The sequence below is a fragment of the Ursus arctos genome, unplaced genomic scaffold, assembly GCF_023065955.2.
Source record: "Ursus arctos isolate Adak ecotype North America unplaced genomic scaffold, UrsArc2.0 scaffold_12, whole genome shotgun sequence".
Lineage (NCBI taxonomy): Eukaryota > Metazoa > Chordata > Mammalia > Carnivora > Ursidae > Ursus > Ursus arctos.
Window position 1 is genome coordinate 27,471,860 of NW_026622786.1, and position 21,090 is coordinate 27,492,949.

At 41.6% G+C, this 21,090-nt stretch overlaps 1 protein-coding gene across 12 annotated transcripts in view; it reads right to left on the bottom strand.

Annotated features, from left to right (window-relative positions):
• RWDD3 (RWD domain containing 3) overlaps positions 1-5,458 on the bottom strand; it is a 42,916-nt gene extending 37,458 nt beyond the window's left edge. For all 12 annotated transcript variants that reach the window (XR_007190359.2, XR_008958774.1, XR_008958771.1 and 9 more), the window contains exon 1: positions 5,348-5,458. Coding sequence is in view for 3 of the 12 variants with exons in the window: in XM_057310449.1 (XP_057166432.1) it covers positions 5,348-5,432 (85 nt within the window). In the remaining 9 variants the exon portion in view is untranslated. The remainder of the gene's footprint in view (positions 1-5,347) is intronic.
• Positions 5,459-21,090: the final 15,632 nt, after the last annotated feature.

A 21,090-nucleotide genomic window follows, 5' to 3' on the forward strand; every position in this document is an offset into this window, starting at 1 on the left:
AAAGGGCCTTTGCAGATGTGATCGGGTTAAGGATCCTGAGATGGGCCCTATATGTAATCACAAGTGTCCTTATAAGAGTGAGGCAGAGGGAGACTGTACCACAAAAGGCAATGTAATCACTGAAGTCAGATGCCACGCTACCGGCTTGGAAGATAGGGAAGGACCATGAGCGAAGAGGCACAAGAAATGCAGCTCTAGAAGCTGGAAAAGGCAAAGAAGTGGATTCTCCCCCTAAAGCCCCCAGAGGGAACACAGCCCTGCTGACCACATGCTTTCAGCCTGGTGAAGCTGATTTTAGACTTCTGATCTCCAGGACTACAAGAGAAAAAATATGCATTATTTTAAGCCACCACACTTTTGGAAATTTGTTATAGTAGCCACAGGAAACTAATACAGTACCTGTGTCCACAAAGCAAGCTTTTCCGTTCAAGCAAGAATCCGTTCCTGATCAAAACCCTGAAACCCACAGTGTCCTCCAATCTCTGCCATACGTTAAGTACCCACCTGCTCCTCCCCAGTGCAGATAACCAACTGACAGAAACAGGCAGTCCAGCGAGAAAGTATGAAAATGCTATTGAGCTGGTCTTTCTACTCCTGACCAATTTTTATTTTTCTCTCTCAGTGATTTTCTGGTCCTAGTCAGCAAATAGTAAATAAGGGAGAGGGGCACCTGGTGGCCGAGTTGCTTGGGCGTTCAGCTCTCGATTTCAGCTCAGGTCATGATCTCAGGGTGGTGGGATTGAGCCCTGCGCTGGGCTCCATGCTGGGTGTGGAGCCTGCTTGGGATTCTCTCTCTCTCTCTCTCTCTCTCTCAAAAGAAAAAAAAAAGCAATGGGAAACATCCTCACTTTTGCCTTAGAAAATTGTAAAATTCTTTTCATATGTTTAAAAGAAAAATTGCTTTGATTCTTTCAAGAATTGGGAAGGATTAACATTCTTCCTAGTTGGTCTTCTCAGAGACAGTGACTCCCTGCCCATTTCCCTCCCAACACACACACACACACACACACACACACACACACACACACTGGGGCTACAAACTAAAATAACACAAAATGATGTTATCCCTATTGGAAAATGAAAAGCCCAAAAATGACCCCACTCTGCTGATATTTAATGTGGTAATAAAATTATACATTCTTTTAAAAACTCATTTTCTCCCTAAAACTCTCAAAGTATGTGTACTACTCTTACACTTCACATCTGCTTTAGTTTGTACATGCAATTAAACTGGCTCTCTCTCATGTCAGAAGTTTTCATATAACCACATGTACAGTCACTCTGATTTTTTCAGTAAAAAAAAGAGACACAAAAAACAAAGTTGCCTCTATCTGCTTTAAGACTATTAACAGCTTAGAAAGAATGATTAACAGAAAAATAATTGTGCTCTAAATCTAATGCTAATCTTTGCCCCTCCCTGACCTCAACAAACTCGTTAACTCACAAATTCATCATTGTCAATAAACAACTATGCCCCAGAAACCTTATGCTTGCCCTAGAAAACTAGAATTTTCATAAGTTCCAAGACTCTTTTAATCTAAAGATCCTACCAAAAGATGTAGACCTCACCTCTGGTTGAAATTCACATATAAATTCCCTAGTTTTTCTTTCTTTTTTTTTTTTTAAGTAAGTCACTCTGCCTTATAATAAGTGTATCAATTTCATAAATAAAACACTAACTGAAATAGGTTTCAGACCTTGTTCTTCCTTACAAGTAGATGAAAGAAACTGTACACCTAACCACACTCCAAACAACAGAAATTCAAACTAGAGAAACTGAACTGAACCCCAAATTCCAGAGCAGTGTTATTTTTAAGGATTTCCCTACTTCATAGTCACATAATAGGAACTTAGTAAATGCTGTCCAATAACAGAACACATTGGAAAATGTAAACAATTTAATAGAATGAGTTCTTCAAGATTCATTTAGAGCCCGTTAAGAAACCATATACAACTGACTTTCCTTTTACTTGCTTTTTTTTCTTCAATTTTTAGATATCCTCAGAGTAAGCCTTTGTTCAGAAAACCAAGAAGCACCCCCCAATCCCGTCTTGTACTACACTGAACAGGGCTTTCTTTCCTTTTCCTCCTGGGCAGCTCGCCACAAGTACGCATCCACTTGTGCTTGTTTTTATGCTATGGCTGGATTTTTATATGTGTTTAAAATGTGGTTACAGGGAAAAAAGCAAAAGGAAAACTAAAAATAAGTGAAGCTAAAAGTGGCAATCCCATCCTTTAGAAGTCAAGTTCAAGGCTGAATTGGTTTTACAGAGGTGAGCACAGTACTGACAATCAGCAGGAAACAGAGCTGAGCAGATTTAGAGGGGTCAGTGGGTGACAGTCATGATTCATTTTGCAAGAGGGCCCAATCCAATCTGAACATGAGTATTAGCAGAAGACAAAAATTCATGCTGAAGCTACTGTGCAAACATTATATGATATTGAGTCCTATATACCTCCCATTTTACAACTTTTTGATCCACAAGGTAATTTCCAGAAATACAGCTCCACATATAATGAGCACTGACCACAGCAATATAATCTGTGACCCTCAACTACCTCATCAGGAAAATGAGGATTTGTAACAATATCAATTTCATCTATCTGATAGGTGTGCACACATACGCATGCCCACACACTCGCCTTCAGAATTACTCTGAACATAAACTGGGTGACACCCATCTCCTTTCTCTGCATGCTCATTATTGCTCTTTCACAACTGTTACCCTTGCTAAGAATTCTCTTCCTCATGCAGCAGCCCCATCTCTGTCAAGGGTCCATACACTCTGGTGCCTGGTGGTTAACCAGTCTGAGCATCTATTAACTTCTCTATGAAACAAAAAGCTAAGATTACCCCTCATCAAGTAAGATGCATTTGAATTATGAGGCACATGGAAGGCGACCCCAATTAAACCTGGCACCTGGCCTGACTGCACTGTACAGGGAGGCGTAGAATATTTCTGATTTGGTCTACCCACAGCCCTCCCTAGTAGACAGCAGTGTGGGGGTTTACTTCATTTGTATCTGTAAGAGATAGTTATACCTGATGCCTCTTACTATAAGCTTACTATAACCATTGTAAAGAGGCCAGGTGCTTAAGTCCCCTGAAATTCCCAGCACAAATTAGCCCAACTTAGCTGATTCCAATTAGTCAGCCTCTTTAATCTTATGGCCTCAATAGTTGACCCTTGGGTTGGGAGCCTAACCCTTCCTGGGCAACCAGAAGCGCAATCTCACCCACAGTATCCCACAATGTTCTCCTGATTCCAGCGGCAACAAGGAGCATTATTTGCAGGGAGGCCAGAATGGAACTGATGGTGTTAAAAATGTTCTGGTATCAATCTTATATCCTCCAATCCAGGGTGACGGTGACGGTGACGGTGAGAACAACAGCCAGCAGTTCACTGTATGTTTACTGTGGTCTATTAAAGAAGGCCTTACCTTACTCTTAATTCCCAGCTGTGAACATCAAACATACCTATTTCAATCACTGAATTGTTCTATTCTCCAATGAACCTTTCAGCAACAAAATGTCCTAAGTTGTTACACTGAATTCTTTTATAATTCAATTACTTATTGATGCCAGAACGCTGAATTAAATTAATTAGGAGGCATGGCTTGAAAGTCATGCTCAATTTAACAGCAGATAAAGGGTCCACAGTGTTCTCGCTATTAAGAAACTGCTCTTTCTTTCTATGCTTACTTTTTTAGGTTTTCTCTGACCTGTCAGCAGCATCTTACGCTCTCATGACCCGGCTCACAACCACTCCACTCTTTAAGGTGTGATGGGAAATCATATGTTCATTTTCCCAGGATATTTCAACTGAGGCATTATGAAAGAATTTAGAAAAACTGATGATCTCTCAAATAGCCTGCCTTAGGCAGAAGTAATTATCAATAAAGAGAGACATGGAGACAGGGAGTAAGATGATGAAGAATCATGAATGCTATCCAATCAGAAGAGGCGTGACAAGAACACTAAAAATAAATTATTTCATATGGATTGTCAATGATAGTTTCTATAAGATACAAGACAGGCTAGGCACTGAAAAGGAAGCAGCTCCATTACCCAAACCGGTTCACAGTGCCTGGAACATGACAGTGGTCACATGACCACAGGGGCTGCAAGGAAGAAGAAATGAAAAGGCCCAGCTCTGGCTTCCTGTGTGAATTAGCAACCAAATGATACCATGAAACCCATCTTAGTCCTAGATGGTTTTCTCACAAGCCCAGAACATTTTTAGACTACTTTCTTAAAGGTCAACCAATTTACGGTCAAAAAGGCAATTTTAATAGTTGCTGAAATATAACAGAAGGCTAAATCCCATGCCAAAAAATTTACATAATAAATTTAAAAGCTAAGTGAAAATTGAAAATTATCTGCATCGCTGCACTTTTTCAAAATCCTCAGTTTTGGTTTTTACGTAATATAAGTCACAGACAGGGACAGAATAAGTTTTAACTATCATCAAAAAATCGCCAGAAGAACCTTTCTAGACTGTAAGCTCCCAGAGGACATGGGCGGTGTCTTTGAACCCTTGTCAGTGTTTACAGGAAATCAGTACACGTGAGCTGAACGATCAACCCCCCAAGAGCCTCTTATTGACAGCCACCTTTAAAGGGACTAGAAAAACCCAAAGAAGAGCAATCAACTAGGGAACATAACTGAGACACGGTTCGGATAGAGCACTGGGAGAATTCAAAGATTCATTCAACAAACATTTACTGACTACCATATGTCTGGTACTGTCCTAGGTGCATGGAGTTTTGTGATTACGTAACAGACAGGGTCCCCGCCCACCTGCATGGCACACTCAATGCCCACAGAGTTAAAACTGTGGTGAGTGCCCCGAAGGAATAATGCACAGCGCTTACAAAAGACAATATGCAATTTGGGGCAGCTGGGTTTAAACGGGGTGTCAGGACAGGCCTCTTTTCAAGGTGAGACCTGAGGTCAACACGGGCGGCCGGAGAAGCCGGGTGGAGCGGGTTCCGGGACCCGGGCTCTGCGGGCGCTCAGGGCCGGGCGTTCGGCCGGTGGCAGTGGGGCTGGGGTGGGGGCGGGCGCGGGCCGGAGGGACGCGGGAGGCAGGGGCCCGCCGGCGAGCCGCACCGGCCTGGGCGCTGCGGTCTCCGTCCCCTGCGGAGTGGCGAGCACGCCGCCACACTGCTCACGTTGGAAGGGGTCGCCTCACTCTCCCGCCTGCTCCCACACATCTCCGGTCCCAGTGCGTGTCGTTCCATCCTTCAACTAGCCGGGTCCCCGAGGGTGGGCCCCGGGGGAGGGAGCCCAGTCCCGGTGGTGGGAAGGAAGGACGCCCGGCCCCTCCCTCGCGGGGGTAGTCACCTGAGCGACTCAGCACTTCCCACTCGTCGGGCCCGCAGAAAATCGCGGCCAGGGCGGAGAGCTCCTCCCGCGCGGGGTCTGCCATGGCCACCCCGTTGCCGCAGCCGCACCTCCCCTTCCGCCGCCGCCGCCGCCGCCCCTACCGGCCCGGAGCGGCGCGGCCGGGCGGCCACTGGGGGGCGCCCCGAGTCTCCCCCGCGCCCTGCGCGGGCTGGGGACGGTGGCCTAGGAGTTCGCCCTGAAGCTCCAGCTTGCAGACTCCAGGCGCGAGGCTGTCTCTTTGGGGGGACTTTTCCCCGGAAGCCAAAGGCGACCGTGCAGCGCACCCATTGCTTTCTGACAGAGGGAGGAGGCCTCTCAGCAAAGCCCGAAATCCCCTAAGTTTAGCCCAGGCTTTGAACACTCACCATTCCCGCCCAGACTTGGCCCTGGGCTGCCGGGCAGAGAACAGACTGGGCGTACGGGACTTGAAGGTTCTAAGAAGACAAAAACAATCAGGAAAGTGCCCAGTGAGGAGGTGAGCCCTGGTCCAGCTCAGAATTGAACTAGGTGTTGGGGACCTTGCAGTTAGCAGGAGACACTCTGTCCCGATGAAGCTGTTAGTGACTCTTGCAGTGTGAGACACCCGGGAAAGGCCCAGGGCAGTCAAAGCCCAGGGACTGGCTTTGGGACTCTGGATTCCTGAGACCTCTCTCTCTTAACCTGACAAAAGCAGAGGACCTACAGGTTCTGCCATTCTAAGGATGTTACTGGGGTGGCTCTGGACTTTGTGGGGCGCTCTGCGCCAGGGTGCTGGTAACAACGTCTTACCCTTCCCCATTTGTCTCCTGCCTTCACAGGGGACAGCCCAGACGCCTTGGCCTTGGCGGGGGAGCGAGGGGTCTGGGGGGTGGTCTATCAAGTGTGTAAACGTAGCAAACTCTAGCTTTTTTTTTTTTTTTTTTTTAAGATTTTGTTTATTTGACAGAGAGAGAGAGAGAATACAAGCGGGGAAGTGAGAGAGGGAGAAGCAGGCTTCCCGCTGAGCAGGGAGCCCCATTTGGGGGCTCGATTCAAGGACCCTGGGATTATAACCTTAGCCGAAGGCAGACGCTTAACGACTGAGCCACCCAGGCGCCCCTCTAGCTTTTCAATATTATTCATTTTGTGGTGTTCGATGCATACAAAACAGTATGGCTTTTAGAGCTTAATAATGGAATGATCGTCCTTGAATCCAGCACTTCAGTTCAAGAATTTGAGCAATACCAATAGGGAAACCGAGTTATCAGTCCATTCTATTCCAGCTTTGATTTAGTGAGCAAGATTACAATGATCCTCTGCTATAGTTCTATCAGTCAGCATGTTTGGCTTGTCCTTTTGTTTTTCTAAGTAACAATTTAAAATTTTGCAGCCCCAAGAAGTAGCTGGTCTAGCTCACTGAGGTTCCACAATATTTTCTTTGTATCAAAAATTAGTTTGTAAGATAAATCAGAGAACTTAGATGGCTACTCAGTGACTCCTGTCATTGACCTACAGAAGACAAACAAAAGGGCCTGATTTTAAGATTCCGAATCCATGTTACCATCCTTGACATCATTCCCACTGTTGCTAAAAAGGGATTTTAAAAAGGAAAAGATGCTGGCTTCCAAAAACAGGAAATCTAACTAGATAGACTGCAGGAGAAATGCTTTTCTCAGGATGCCATGGGATTTCAGTGACCCCAAGTAATTAAGAGCACTGCTGTGCACATAATTGGAAAGACAAAGGTTTATTTAAACTCATAATTATCTCTGATGTGCCAATTTGTTTAATAATAATTTTAAAAATTTCTTTGAGTTATTTCTAAAATAGCACTTCAGTAGATTCATAATTAGCTTCTAAGGAGTTTGGTGAACAAAAGAATAAATTTTTAATTTAAAATATCACTAAGTTATTTGGTTTTAATTTGAAGTCCAATATCAGTATTAAAAGACAATATTAGTTATCTGACTTATTTATTAAAGATAGTCTACAAAAAATCAAATAGTTCACATCTTATTTTTAATTTCCCAAATTCAACAGAAGTGATATGAGTAAAATAATATGAACTGCCAGACTCCGGTTGTCAGAAATATTAGGAGGCAATTGCAAAGCCTGCTGTCAGCTAGGGTTTCATGAAATTGATGTAAGAGTACATCAATCTATTTAAAATTTTCTTGTCAATAGGTTTCTTCTTTGCTCTTCCTTTCTCTGTTGATTTCTTAACCTGCTTTTCATCCTCCATTTAGCATGTTTAAATAAAAAAGAGGTCGATGTGAATGTCTTTTAAATTGACACTATCCTAAGGCCCTGAAATCCCATGAATAAGTTTCTACTCTCTGACATTTGGAAGTAATCATCACAGAGAAAGCATAATGTCAGCTTGGTATTTCTCACACTATGAAAATATCAGCTACATGTCAAATATCTAAAGCCTACCTTAATGTAATAAATTTTCTTGTATTCACAGGCTACTGAAAGTTCTAAATATTTAAATGTGGAATGAATGTCTAGACATGTAGATGAATGTCTAGTTAGAGCATGTTCTCTTTCTCTGCCTCTCCCTCTCCCCTTCTCCTCCCTCAAACAGTGTATGATTTGCTAGAATATTATTTATACATGCAACTTTTCTAAACAGTTGTTTTCCCAAGACCATAAGGAGGAGAAGTTTTAAATCTCTCACCTTCAGTTAAAACCACTAGCTCAGGAAATAGTTATTTTAGCTTTTCTGAGAAAACACTTCTGCTCACTTTATCATGAGTAGTATGTAGACCTAAATACTCACACTGTTTCTGAAAATGTAAGTCAAACCCCACTTGGGCATAGAAGTGAGAACACACGATTTTAAGACTATTAGGAGAGGTTGGTTAAATGTTAGTCTCGTGTCAAAAAAGCTAACAATACTGAAGTAGAGGGACATGATAAGGAAAACGATCATGTTAAGACTACAAGAAAAGTAAAAATGCTCTTTAAGAACTGCTTAGAGTATTGTACACCTGAAACTAACACTGTATGTTAACTAACTGGAATTAAAAAAGAGAGAGAGAGAACTACTAAGAGTAAAGAACAAAAGAAGCATTAAATGCCAACTTGCTAAATGAACCTGGACTTCTATAACCCGTGCTACTGGTTCTCCTGAAGAGTTTCTGTATTTACTCGTTTCATAAAATGCTCGTGGGCACACATTGACTGTTGATTGGCCTGACCCTACAAACGGAGTGTTTTGAGATACAGAGGCAAAAGCAACAAGCCTTTGCCCTCAAACACTTTAGTCTTAGGTTAGACAAGTAAACATAATGAGCAACAATTACAAGTTCTTTCACCACACTTTCTTATTGGTGTGAAGGTCAAGGTAATAGGTGAAAGCAATGGGTGGAGTGACACGCACTTCCCACAACTTCCCAGAGGAGAAATATGTTTGTAATGTTTAGGAACATAGTCTGTTTCCAAAGGTACATAAAGAGCATTGTGTTTATCGGTCATAGTTCTTTTTGTTCTGTTACAGTGTGAAAAGTCACAAATTGATTTTTCACCAGGATAGCAAAATAAAAACAAAATCTATGAGAATTTGACAGTGACTCTGTAATCATACCATGTGGTGGCAAGATCTGCCTCCACCGTGTCCAAATAATCTGTACTCACTCCAAAAGATTGGTTACATTCTGCCTATGAGAAACATGCTTGATTCTTACGCATGAGTGATATCAAAACAGTTCCAGCTTGCTTTGTGGGAAAACATACACATGGCCCAGGTCCAATGACATAAAAGTTCAATGTCTTATCAATATTATAAAAACAAGTCTTCAGTATCAGTAGGGTTTTAGAGTTTGTATAATTAAAATAACATCCAATACTTAATTTTGGTTATTATTGTAACTGGATTCCTTTTATTAATTATACTTTCTCACAGTGTACTACTAGTATAGCTGGTTTTTATTAGGGGACCGGGGGAGGGTAGTTTGGGGACTATGTGACTTTTTAAAAATACTTCCTTTCAAACTCTAAAGGAACTATAAATGAGGAAACTCTGCTGTTTTGGCAAAAAAGATTCTCAGTGGTTGAAAATTGAAAGAGGTAGGTATATCAAAGAACCACATCTGTAACTGGTATAATTAGACCTGGATTTCCTTTTTAAAAAAATGTGGGGTGCCCTATAGTCAAAAGATGATTTAGATACAGAAAGAGGGAGGGAAGAAGGGAATGAGGGAGAAAAAAAGGAATGGGGGAGGGCAAAGAGCAGGGAAATAGGAAGGTGAACACTTAAGAAGATAATATGAAAAGGATAAGTTTTATGAAGTGAAGAAAAACATGAGTTAAAAATTTGGCTTTATTTCTAGAAGAAAAATATTGCTTCATCTGCTTTTTAAGCAATAGAGAGACCTGAAGATTTATTCAATAATAATATGAGATCTGAGATTTGCTTTAAAATAATGTAGAAAGGGGCAAGAGGCTGGAATGTGGATGTGGCTGAGTTGACCATAGATTAAAAGCTGGTGCAGCAGAGCTGTGAGTGCAAAAGATTTAGTGTTTTATTCTGTCTACTTTTGTGTATTTTACATTCTCTATAATAAGTTACTTTTTAAAACGTATTCAATAGAGAATAGATCAAGATATTCGAGTTTTGCATAATGCTCAGTAAGGAGAAAAGAACAGAAACAAAGGGGGAAATAGGGAAAGGAAAAGAAGAAAAGAAGCAGGACTAAGTAGACAAAACAGAGTCGGTGAGAGGTATGAAGAGACAGAATATAACAGTTTCAAAAGTGGTATGTCCAACAAATGTATGGCTTAGGATTCATTCAGGTGAGAAAAGCACGAAACCTAAAACTTTAGCACCTTTAACAAGATACAGGGGTTTTGTCTTAGAGGTTCAAGTGGAGGGAGCCAGGCAGAGCTGGGGTGCTCTGCAACATAGGGACCTTTCCCTTCCGTGGCTCTGCTCTGTACAGCCTGGGTCCCTGCTGTCATGCCATGCTCCAGGGTGGTCCCTGGAGCTCCAACCACCAAGTCTACATCTGGTCAGGAGAATGGAGTCAGTCCAAGCCCATTGGCTGGAATTTAGTCCCATGACCACTCCCAGTTAAGGGGGTTGGGAAATGACATTTTTATTCTAGGAGGCCACATACCCAGCTAAAAGTGGAGGAAGAAATGAAATATTGTTATTATTCCTTTCTTATTATGGAGAAAGGGAATTATTGGGAGGCAGCTTGCAGTCCCCACCACATCAAGTGGAGTTTTAGTCAAAACATTGTCACATACATAATTCTGTCAAGCTCACCCTTTCCCCATCCCTTGACTGCCACCACCCCTCATTGTTTGTCTCGTCCTGTTTTATTTTTCTCATAACACTTACCATTATCTGAAATCACCTTGTTTGTTTACATGGGTCTTGTGGTTGCTCCACAGAAAACAGGATCAGTCCCTCACCAGCACCACCAAAGCCTTTCAGATGTCCAGAGTGATGAGGACACACATGTACCAGAAGAGTCTGAAAGCGTTTATTACTCACATGCTGGGACTTTCTGGGAAGAGTAGGGCAATTCAAAATGGCCTGAGTGAAGTCAGGGGTGAATGGTTCCGGTGTTCATTGTGGTTAGGGGGTGGGGCCAGGGTTAGAATTCTCCTGCACATTGCTGGGGTTTCTGTGGTCTGAACAAGGGAGGGAGACTCTCACCCACTTGTCCAGAGGCAGGACAGAAGGGAAGAGGGAGGGCTGGGGCTTGAAAGCTGTCAGCAGTCAAACATCAAAAACAGAGTCAGACATGTTTATTGTCTGCCTCCACCAGAATTTTGACCTCCATGAAACCAGGGGCCTTATCAGTCTTGTTCACCTGTGTATCCTCCACATCTAAAACAGTGCCTAGTGAATTAGGAATGCAATGAATATTTATTTGTTGATACAAATAAATTCATTGCAAAGTTTATAAACTCTTTATACAATTCCTTATTCAGTAGGGTTATGGAGCTCCTACTATATCCTAGTGATTTTATGAGAGCTCAGGTATTCCATGACTGAATAAGACACAATCACCATCCTTCAGAAGCTCCCAATCCAGTTTGGGAGAGACATCAGCCTATCCTGGGGCCAGCTGGTAAGTGTCCTGCCAGGTGAATGGAGGGCTGTCAGAGAAGGCCAAGGAATTCTGGTTTGGCCATCATGTTTGATTTTCCCCATCATAGGGTACAAGGAGGAAAGCTGGAGAAAAAAGATGGCTGGAAAGGTAAATCTCTACTTTCATTTAACAAGCATCTATTGAGCACCTTACTGTGTGCCAAGTATTACACCAGGCCCCGGGGAAATGATGGCTTTTGACACAGACCTCTTGGAAGTTGTAGTGTAGTGGGAAATACAGATCTTAAGAGATAACTCATTTGGTAATCAGCAGCCTGTTGAAATCATGGAAGTAGATGAAATTGCCTGCCTGCATCTCAAGAATTTCATAATGACAGTGATGTGTTTCCCAGCAATTGGAACAGAGAAGCACTGATTTGCCAGTTTTTCTAACACAATCTAGATCAAGACAATAGTTCCTTTGTGGTAGGGTTTCTGTATTTCCCTGTTGTTTTTACTTTTTTTGTTTCGTTCTGTTTTCAGTGGAGAGAAAAAGAAAACAACAACAAAAAAATTCCTTTGTGGTACTTTTATCACTTGGAAGGGTCTCTGTCTCTCCCTAGGAATATAAAAACTATCTTAGAACAGAAAGGTGGATCTAGAATACTTGGTCTATTGTTTCAGATAAAATCCTGCTATATTTATGTGATTCTCATTGCCCTTTGAAACATTGATTGGCCACTAATTTCTTCAGTGATAGCTTCATTTGTTTTAAAAGGAACATTATACTTGAAGAAGTATGGCCAGGGTTCCTACTATTGGGATCATATAACCAAATACTCTGTCCCATCTCCTTCTCCTTTCTTATAAGCTACTTTCCCAGCTCTTTACCTGGTGAATTCTTACTCATTCCTTAGATCTGAATTGCACCCCTCCATCTGAGTCTGAGTTGAGGACCCTTCCTATATTTCCCCACCACTTATATTTACACACTCGTCAAACTGAATTGTAATTGCTCATGTGTCTACAACCCCAGTAGAGTATGACTTTCATGCAATGAGTAATAGACATTGTCCTTGTCCTCGCTCTCTGGACAGTGAATGATTCCTTGTTGGGTGGACAACTTTTGAGCCCCCACTCTGGCCAAAAGGGTCTTTGGTTCTGGTCTGGTTATTCTATCTTTGGTTGTACCTCCAACTTTAGCACAGTGACTGGCATATAAAAGGTACTCGATATTTGTTGACTAATCAAAATGAGTGAACCCACAGTTATAGTGTCAAAGTAAATAGGCCATGGTTCATTTTTCTTATTACCTCTACTCTAATTCCAACCAGATTTTATTAGCCCTTGAACATGTTAACGCATATCAACATTAAGCAAGCAGATTATTACCCATGTCTTTATTGGAATCACATTTGGAGTAATGAAGAAAGTACAAATGGACAAAAAGTAGTGAATTACTCCTACTAAAGTCCCACAGTTTCATACAGGGGAGTGAAAGGGAGAAGTATATTGTCACCTTTATAGTAACTTTTTACATTTCAGTAAAAGTCTCCCACAGTTGCCACTTCACTTTGTTATATGCAAAGAAAAAATAAATTTTAAGTAATAATTTACACAATATAAAGTTCTGAGACTGCTGGTCTAAGTCTGGAAGTCATGTGGTAGGTAAATCTATATAGTGTTTATGTCCTAAACTGAAATGGGAGACCACACGCTACCTGATCCAGCCTGGCTAAAAATATATCATATTTCTACCTGTGTGTGTGTGACTAGGGTATACATTTTATTTACTATTCAGGTTAATATTAATCATTTTAAAAATAACAAAATCACTCGAAGACAGGGTAGTTATATATAACAACATAGCGATAGTAATTAAGATTAAGTTGCAAAACAGATTTTTCACCCTATAACTCATGATCACTTAAGAAGTTTCTTTTTTTTCTATTTTCTTTTCTTTTCTTTCTTTCTTTCTTTCTTTCTTTCTTTCTTTTCTTTCTTTCTTTCTTTCTTTCTTTCTTTCTTTCTTTCTTTTTCTTTTCTTTCCCTCTCTCTTTTTTTTTTTATACGTTAATATGTTGTTGACCCATGGTTTAAGTTAAAAGACCACATTATGTTGAAGGAGGCCAGGGTGAATGATTGGAAAGGGGCCCAGGGAACTTTTTTGTTATGATAGAAATACTCTATTTCTTGACTGGGGAAGTGGTTACATGAGTTTATGCCATTTAACTGTACTGTTTTAGACCTATGCATTTTATTTGACATAGAGTATATCTCAATTAAAAAAAAAAAGAGAGAGAGTACTGGGAGGAAAACACAGGTTAGTAAGTTCATAATACATTTATAAGATTCCTTTTTTTCTGATTTTGAAGTGAATATGCCCTCAACTTGAAAATTGAAAGAAGTTGTTCTTTTAAAACTCTTAAGCCTTTCTGAATTTTATAACAACAAATCTTGGCAAGAAAAGGCTGCAGGTCTCAAGTACCTTCAAATGGCACCAACTTGTCTCTGTGAGTAGGATGCTAATAGAACTGAGGAAAACCATTCCTTCACTTAGGGCAAGTTGTTTTCAGCCTAAAACTCAGCCTACCATTTCCTGTTGATGTAAAAGAAAGAAAATACAAGTACACTTCATTTTATACAGATTAAAGAGGGGTTATTCAAATACTTTTTAATGTGCTAAACAAGCTCACTGTTTGAAATAATTTTATGATGACTTGTTTTTTCTAAGTGAGGGACCTGTAATGATGTGGGCTGTCTACCATTTGTACATCAATCCTTAGGTGCACATTATTTCACATTTTAACAACTCTGAAACTGGGAATCTTTATACCACTCATGGCACCTTGCATTGGCCACTGGCCAGGCAGCAGACACTGACATGGCTTGCACATCCATTAACTTGGATGTTTTCCTTGATCACATGATTTCTGGTGAGATCATGAAAACAGCAGTCTCAAAACTTGCAGAACAGCAGAACGGGTACCAGCAATTTGGAAAAAGTCCTGGAATCGTAGCATTAGTGGAGTGACTTCTTTAAAAGAAATGCTGTCTCACTGAAGCTCTTGATGGAATAAAGGATGATATATGGTGGAAAAACATAGACACTGATGCCTCTGAGTTGATACATTGATTCACAGCCATCAGACACAGAATGTGAGGGAGTTTCAGGAATATTTTAACCAATTTTTTGCTTATACCTTCCTTTTATATATGTACAACAGTGGTATTTGATAAGGTACATCTTAATAAGTCTAAAATAGCTTTTTTTTTAAAGATTTTATTTATTTATTTGACAGAGAGACAGCCAGCGAGAGAGGGAACACAAGCAGGGGGAGTGGGAGAGGAAGAAGCAGGCTCCCATCAGAGGAGCCTGATGTGGGGCTCGATCCCAGGACTCTGGGATCACGCCCTGAGCCGAAGGCAGACACTTAACGACTGAGCCACCCAGGCGCCGCTAAAACAGCTTTTTCAAGAAGTATAAAAAAATTCCCAAGCGATAAGAGAGTGAGCCATAGTATCATTGGCAGCACATTTTTTGGCAGCATATTTTATTTTTAATGGTACATAAAATAATGGCTTATCTTACAACTGATGGCATCTCAGATGCTCTTGAAGCTGATCTTTACAATTTTTATATGTTGGCTTTGCAGCCAGGGGAAGACGAAAGAGCAGGCAGGAAAGACTCTGAAGTGTATGGTAACAATAACACTATTTATTGAGTAACTACTATAGGCCAGTGTTATGCTAAGTGACTTCTGTATATCATTACATGTAATTCTCCTCAAAGAGTCTAAGAGAAAGTCACTATTGAACTGACTTTAATCAGTTCAGAGCCATTAAATAATATGTCCTAGGTAAGTTTGCAGAGCTGAATTTGAACTTTGTTTTGACGGACCTCCAAAGTGCTTGACCTTTGTATAGGAACTTCTTCCCTTACCTCTCCCCCGAACAGCACTCCAACTAGTCTCTCTCTCTCTTTTTTTTTTTTAGTTTTAATCTTTAAGTAATCTCTACACCCAATGTGGAGCTCGAACCCACAGCCCCGAGATCAAGACTCACATGCTCAGGGCGCCTGGGTGGCTCAGTTGTTAAGCGTCTGCCTTCAGCTCAGGGCGTGATCCCAGGGTTCTGGAATCGAGCCCCGCATCCAGCTCCCTGCTCCACTGGGAGCCTGCTTCTTCCTCTCCCACTCCCTCTGCTTGTGTTCCCTCCTCACTGGCTCTCTCTCTCTGTCAAATAAATAAATAAATAAAATCTAAAAAAAAAAAAAAAAAAAAAAAAAGAGTCACATGCTCTACTGACTGAGCCAGCCAGGCACCCCAGCACTCAAACTACTCTGAACGGTTAACATTGCTTCAAGCATATGCACTCCTTGCTTGCTGACCTAAATCCCTTGGTCTGTAGCAGAATTAACTTACTTTCCATGAGATTTGCAGATCACTGGCCTTAAGGAGTGAAGGACCAGACTTTTCCAGAAGATAAGCCCTGACGACATTTGAAAAGAGCTGCAAAGATGCCACCAAGTCTGTTCAGGGTCATGTCAACAGACAACTAACCGCCTGCGCACCTGCTTCCTGCCAGTAGCTCCCTCCCTTTTCCCCTTTCAAACCCTCTGGCTTCCCCTGGACAGTGAATATGGTCTTTGAGATGTTAGTCCACCATCTTCTCAGGTTGCCAGCTTCCTGAGTAGAGCAACCTTTTCTTTCCCACAACTCGTCCCTCACGTATTGATTTTGGAGCCGCAAGCAGCCAAACCTGAGTTCAGAACCGGTTCTGTGTTGAATAACATACGTTCCCTGCCACCCCCAGGAGTTCAAACGAAAGCTTTAAGAAGATAGAAGAGAATGAGAGAGAGAATGAGAGTCCTAGCAGCATTCAGTTCTGTTCAGGTTGTTCTCGAAGACAGCTTTATCTTGATTTGGCAGGGCAGGTCTTCCTTCAGTTGGGTGTGCTCTCCCAGAATCCTAACAGCAAACCACCCTCTCTCTTGGCCTTGGCCGGTTCTCTTTGGGACTGCATCACTGGCACCAAAGAGCATATTGCTATAACAGTTCACAGTCGTCATACATGTGCACATTTTACCAGTGATAAGAAGGTATTACTCTCACACACCTTGAACGCACAGTCCGAGCCCAGCGGGCTCCCTCCGCTGAGCCGCGCGAGGAATGAAGCTGGCTGTTTCAGGGGCAACCTGCAGCCCCCACGGCACCTGGGGTAAAACGAGAGCAGCGCTCCCTCTCCCGGGTTTTGCTCTGCGCAGTTTCACTTACCCAGGTCGACCTCGGTGGGGAAGCACACGACCCTCCCGCGGGAGAATCAGCAGCAGGCCAGTGGTCGCCTAGGACTACGTCACGCGCCTGCGTCCCTCCCATGGCTTCGTCTCCTCACGGAGGCATCTGGTCGTCTCCCATCTCACAGGCACGGCGAGTCCAGGGCAGGGAGAGAGCCCACATTCACATAACTTGTATTACAGGTATCTCAGTATCATCATTTTATTTTATTTGTAGTTACGTTTACTCTCCTCTTGTGCCTAATTTAGAACTTAAACTTTATCCTGGGAATGTCTGTGTAGGGAAAACCATGGTCTGTAGAGGGTTCAGTGCTACCCACGGTTTCCGTGGCCGCAAGGGTCTTGGGACGCACACCCGAGGACAAGGGGTGCCTGCTGTATGCCCTCAGCAGCGGGGGAAGGGGAGCAGTGAACTACAGCTCAAAGAACACAGGACGGGGGCACCATGGTGGCTCAGTCAGTTCAGCATCTGACCCCTGCTTTCACCTCAGGTTGTGATCTGGCTGTGGTATTGACGCCAGCATTGGGCTCTGTGCTCAGCGCGGACTCAGCTCCAGACTCCCTTTCCCTCCCGCTCATAATCTCTCTCTCTCTCAAATAAGTAAATGAAATCTTTACCCAAAAAAAAACCCCAAAAAACAACACAGGACCACAAACCTACTCGGTTTCCCTCAGAGCAGCTCTTTCCCCACAAGCTGAGTAAATATGAGACATCAATTTCCCCAACTGTAAGATGATGCAAATTATGAGATGATTTCGAAGAACTCTGGTCTTAAAATTCGTGACTCCTGCACAAATGAAAGCCATCCAGATATTGCGTGAGTCACACTATGTGTAAATAAATCCGGTGGCTTTCATGGCCAGTTCCACCCCCCAGTTCCTTTGATAATATGTATTTTTTTTAGTAGAATTCGAATTCAGTATTTCAAGTGATATGCTTAACAAAATTAAGACAGTTCTGCTCATCGGTAAGAATTTTTTTTTAACTATAAAATATTTATGGGGAGCCTGGGTGGCTCAGTCGGTTAAGCATCTGCCTTTGGCTCAGGCCATGAGCCCAGCTTCCTGGGATCGAGTCCCACATTGGGCTCCCTGCTCAGCAGGGAGACTGCTTCTCCCTCTGCCCCCCACCTCCCCCTTGTACACTCTCTCCCCCCCACCTTTCTCAAATGAATAAATAACATATTTTTAAAAACTATAAAATATGGATGAAATAGAAGAAATAAATTAATGCTAAAAACCTTATCTCCAGGAGCTATCTGAAGATAATTTTTTTTTTTTAGCCACAAGGCTTATGACTCAAGGAGGGAAACACTCCAATTTCTGGAATGATGCACTGAGTTCTCATTCTTACCCAGAATATATTCTTGAAATGGAAGTCAGATCTTTAACATTAGGCAATAAGGAGGCTGAAATGTCCTTGTTTTTCCTTATGGACTATTGATTTCAAATTTTAATACCAAAATAGAATATATGATTATTTTTCCCCAAAATGATGACCTTTAAAAATACATATTAATAAATGATTTGAAATTATTTAAAAATTATGTATTCAATCTTAGGTAATCAGTACAATTTTACAAATAGAAAACAATTCTTTAGCAAAAATGTTGACTTGGAAAAACAAAACATGGAATGTGATTGGAAAATTATGATATTATTAAGTATTTCTCCAAAAGCACTAAGTATTTTTTTTTCAGCAGAAGTGGAATTGATTCCATAAACTGCCTTCAATTAATAATGTATTTGAGGAGAGACTCCTGAATATTTTTTTTTGTTTGTTTACTCGTGTCATGTAATCACCTGGAGCAGTTATTTCCTAACTCAGTATTAAATATGGCTTGGAATTTTTGATAATTTTCTATGATAACTTGCTTATACTCAAGAAATTATTTAGGGAGTAGTCTTCCTCCTGTGTTCATTGCTTTGGGTAACATTTTAACAAAAGCAAATAAAGGGAAGGAACGAAACTATCTTTACCAAATACTAATTATGTCCACTGCCTGAAATGTTCACACCAACGGAGAGGGGGCCAGGGAACCATAAGCCTGAATATGGGCATGTCTGTCTACCTGTCTGTGCTTACAGTGGGAGGGGCTTCCCAGCAGGACTTGCTAATTCAGGCATAGCAAGTACACCTGCAAGAGTAAGGTTTGCCTTTCAAACTCTGTCAAGGTGAACCCCTGGCTCCCCACCTCCAGATCTCCAGGCATCAAGGCATCTTAATTATTAACGTGTAGCAAGGCCCTTAATTATTCACAGTGCTAGTTCCAACAGTACATAAATTAATTGGCTTTGAGGGCCAGGAGGAAGCTGACTCTCTGTGTGTCTCACAAGTAGCTAACAGCAGTGATGTGCAAAATTCTTAGCACTGATGCAGCTTGGGCCCTGACCAATCTAATGAACATTAGGCATAAACATACTGGCTGCAGCAGTGCACCCTGGTTGAGTATCACCCCCAGGGCCTGGTGCAGCTTTATATGTTACAAATGCATTTTAAAATATATTATCTTCATATGTGGAATTTAAGAAACAAAACAAATCAGCAAAGGGTGAAAGAAAAAGAGAGAGAGAATGAAAGGCAAACCAAGAAACAGACTCTTAACTATAGAGAACAAACTGATGGTTGCCAGAGGGGAGGTGGTGGGGGGATGGGTGAAATAGGTGGTGGGGATTAAGGAGCGCACTTGTGATGAGCACTGGGTGTTGTATGGAAGTGTTGAATCACTATATTGTACATCTGAGACTAATATTACACTGTATGTTAACTGGAATATAAATGAAAAGTTTAAGAAATATATATTTTTCCCACTTAATCCTCAAAAATTTGTTATGTAGGCATTATTCTTTTTCTAATTTATAGGTGAGGAAATGGAGGTTTGCTTACAGAAGCTAAGTTACAGTAGGTCACACAACTAGAAAGTGATAGAGCTTCGATAAATTATGGCTGCTTAACATAACCAGTTTTATTCTGTAGTTTCTCTTTCATTATCAGTGCTAATTATTAGGATGTGAAACTCAGTAACTTTAATTTTTTAAACAGTCTTATGCATTCAGAAACTAGAAAATTAAAACTGACAAATAAAAGTGTTGATTCAGTATTTCAACTTCATGTTATTCAAATCACTCAGTTACAGGTCATTCATTAAATGACTTCTTTCTTGGCCTATGGAAATGTTAACGACTGGCAAAAGAAATATGTGAAATATGTGAACACTTTCAATATTATTTCTATGAGTCTCTTCAATGCTCTCAATTTCTGCTACTGTCAGCATGTTAATCTGTACTGAAAAATATGAATCAAATAGCTGACTTCCTGGATGAAATTTATCCTACGAATTTAATCTCAGTAAGCAAGGCATGAAGTCATTGAGTCTTTCATAGGGGGACTAAAAATTGACTTACCCAGGAAAGAAGACACAAAGTTCCTGTTTAGAAAATTCCAAAAAAAATTATGTAAATACTCCACCCTGGAAGAGGTGGAAGCTAGCTCCTGACTCCTTAAGTGTGGGCTTTGCAGAGTGACTTCCATCCAAAGAGGACAGTATGGAAAGGGAGGGAGGGAAGTAACTTTACAGTGGAGAAATTTGACAAATACTGCCTTAGCCAGGTGATCAAGTTTCACATCAGTGGTGATTGGTCATGTGATTCAAATGACTCTCTACGGTCTTCCTCCTAGATACCTATAACCCCAGTCTAATTATGAGAAAAGCACCAGACAAATCCCAGTCGAGGGACATTACACAAAAAAATACCTGACCAGTACTCCTCAAAACTGCCAAGGTCATGGGACACCTGGCTAGCTTAGTCAGTAGAACATGCAACTCTTGATCTCAGGGTTGTGAGTTCAAGCCCCACATAGGGCATGGAGCCTGCTTAAAAAACAAAACAAAATTGTCAAGGTCACCAAAAACTAGGAAAGTCTGAGAAATAATCACAGCTGAGAGGAGCCTAAGGAGCCATGATGACTATATGTTATATAGCCTGGATGGGATTCTATTAATAAGAAACACCAGGTTTCAGTTAACTCAAAATTCCCAAAGAAGCAGATAATACAAGTGAGACTGGAATTCCTCGAAGCTGCCCTTATTCTGAGAAAGCCTACTTCCAACATCACCCCCCCGCAACACACACACACATACATAGTTATCCCCTCTCATTTTGCTTTCACAGCCAAGGTTCTTATAAGGAAAGTACAGACTTACAGTCTCTACTTCACCTCTCATTCATTCTTCAAACAAGTGCAATCATGTGTCTACCCAACAATGACTCAGAGTCCAAATCCAGTGGGTCCTTCGCAGTCTCCACTTATGTAACCTGATAAAAACTGAAATTATCGATCACTCATTTCTATAAAATGCCCGGTTTCCTTACCACGGTCTCTCCTGTTCTTCTCTTAAC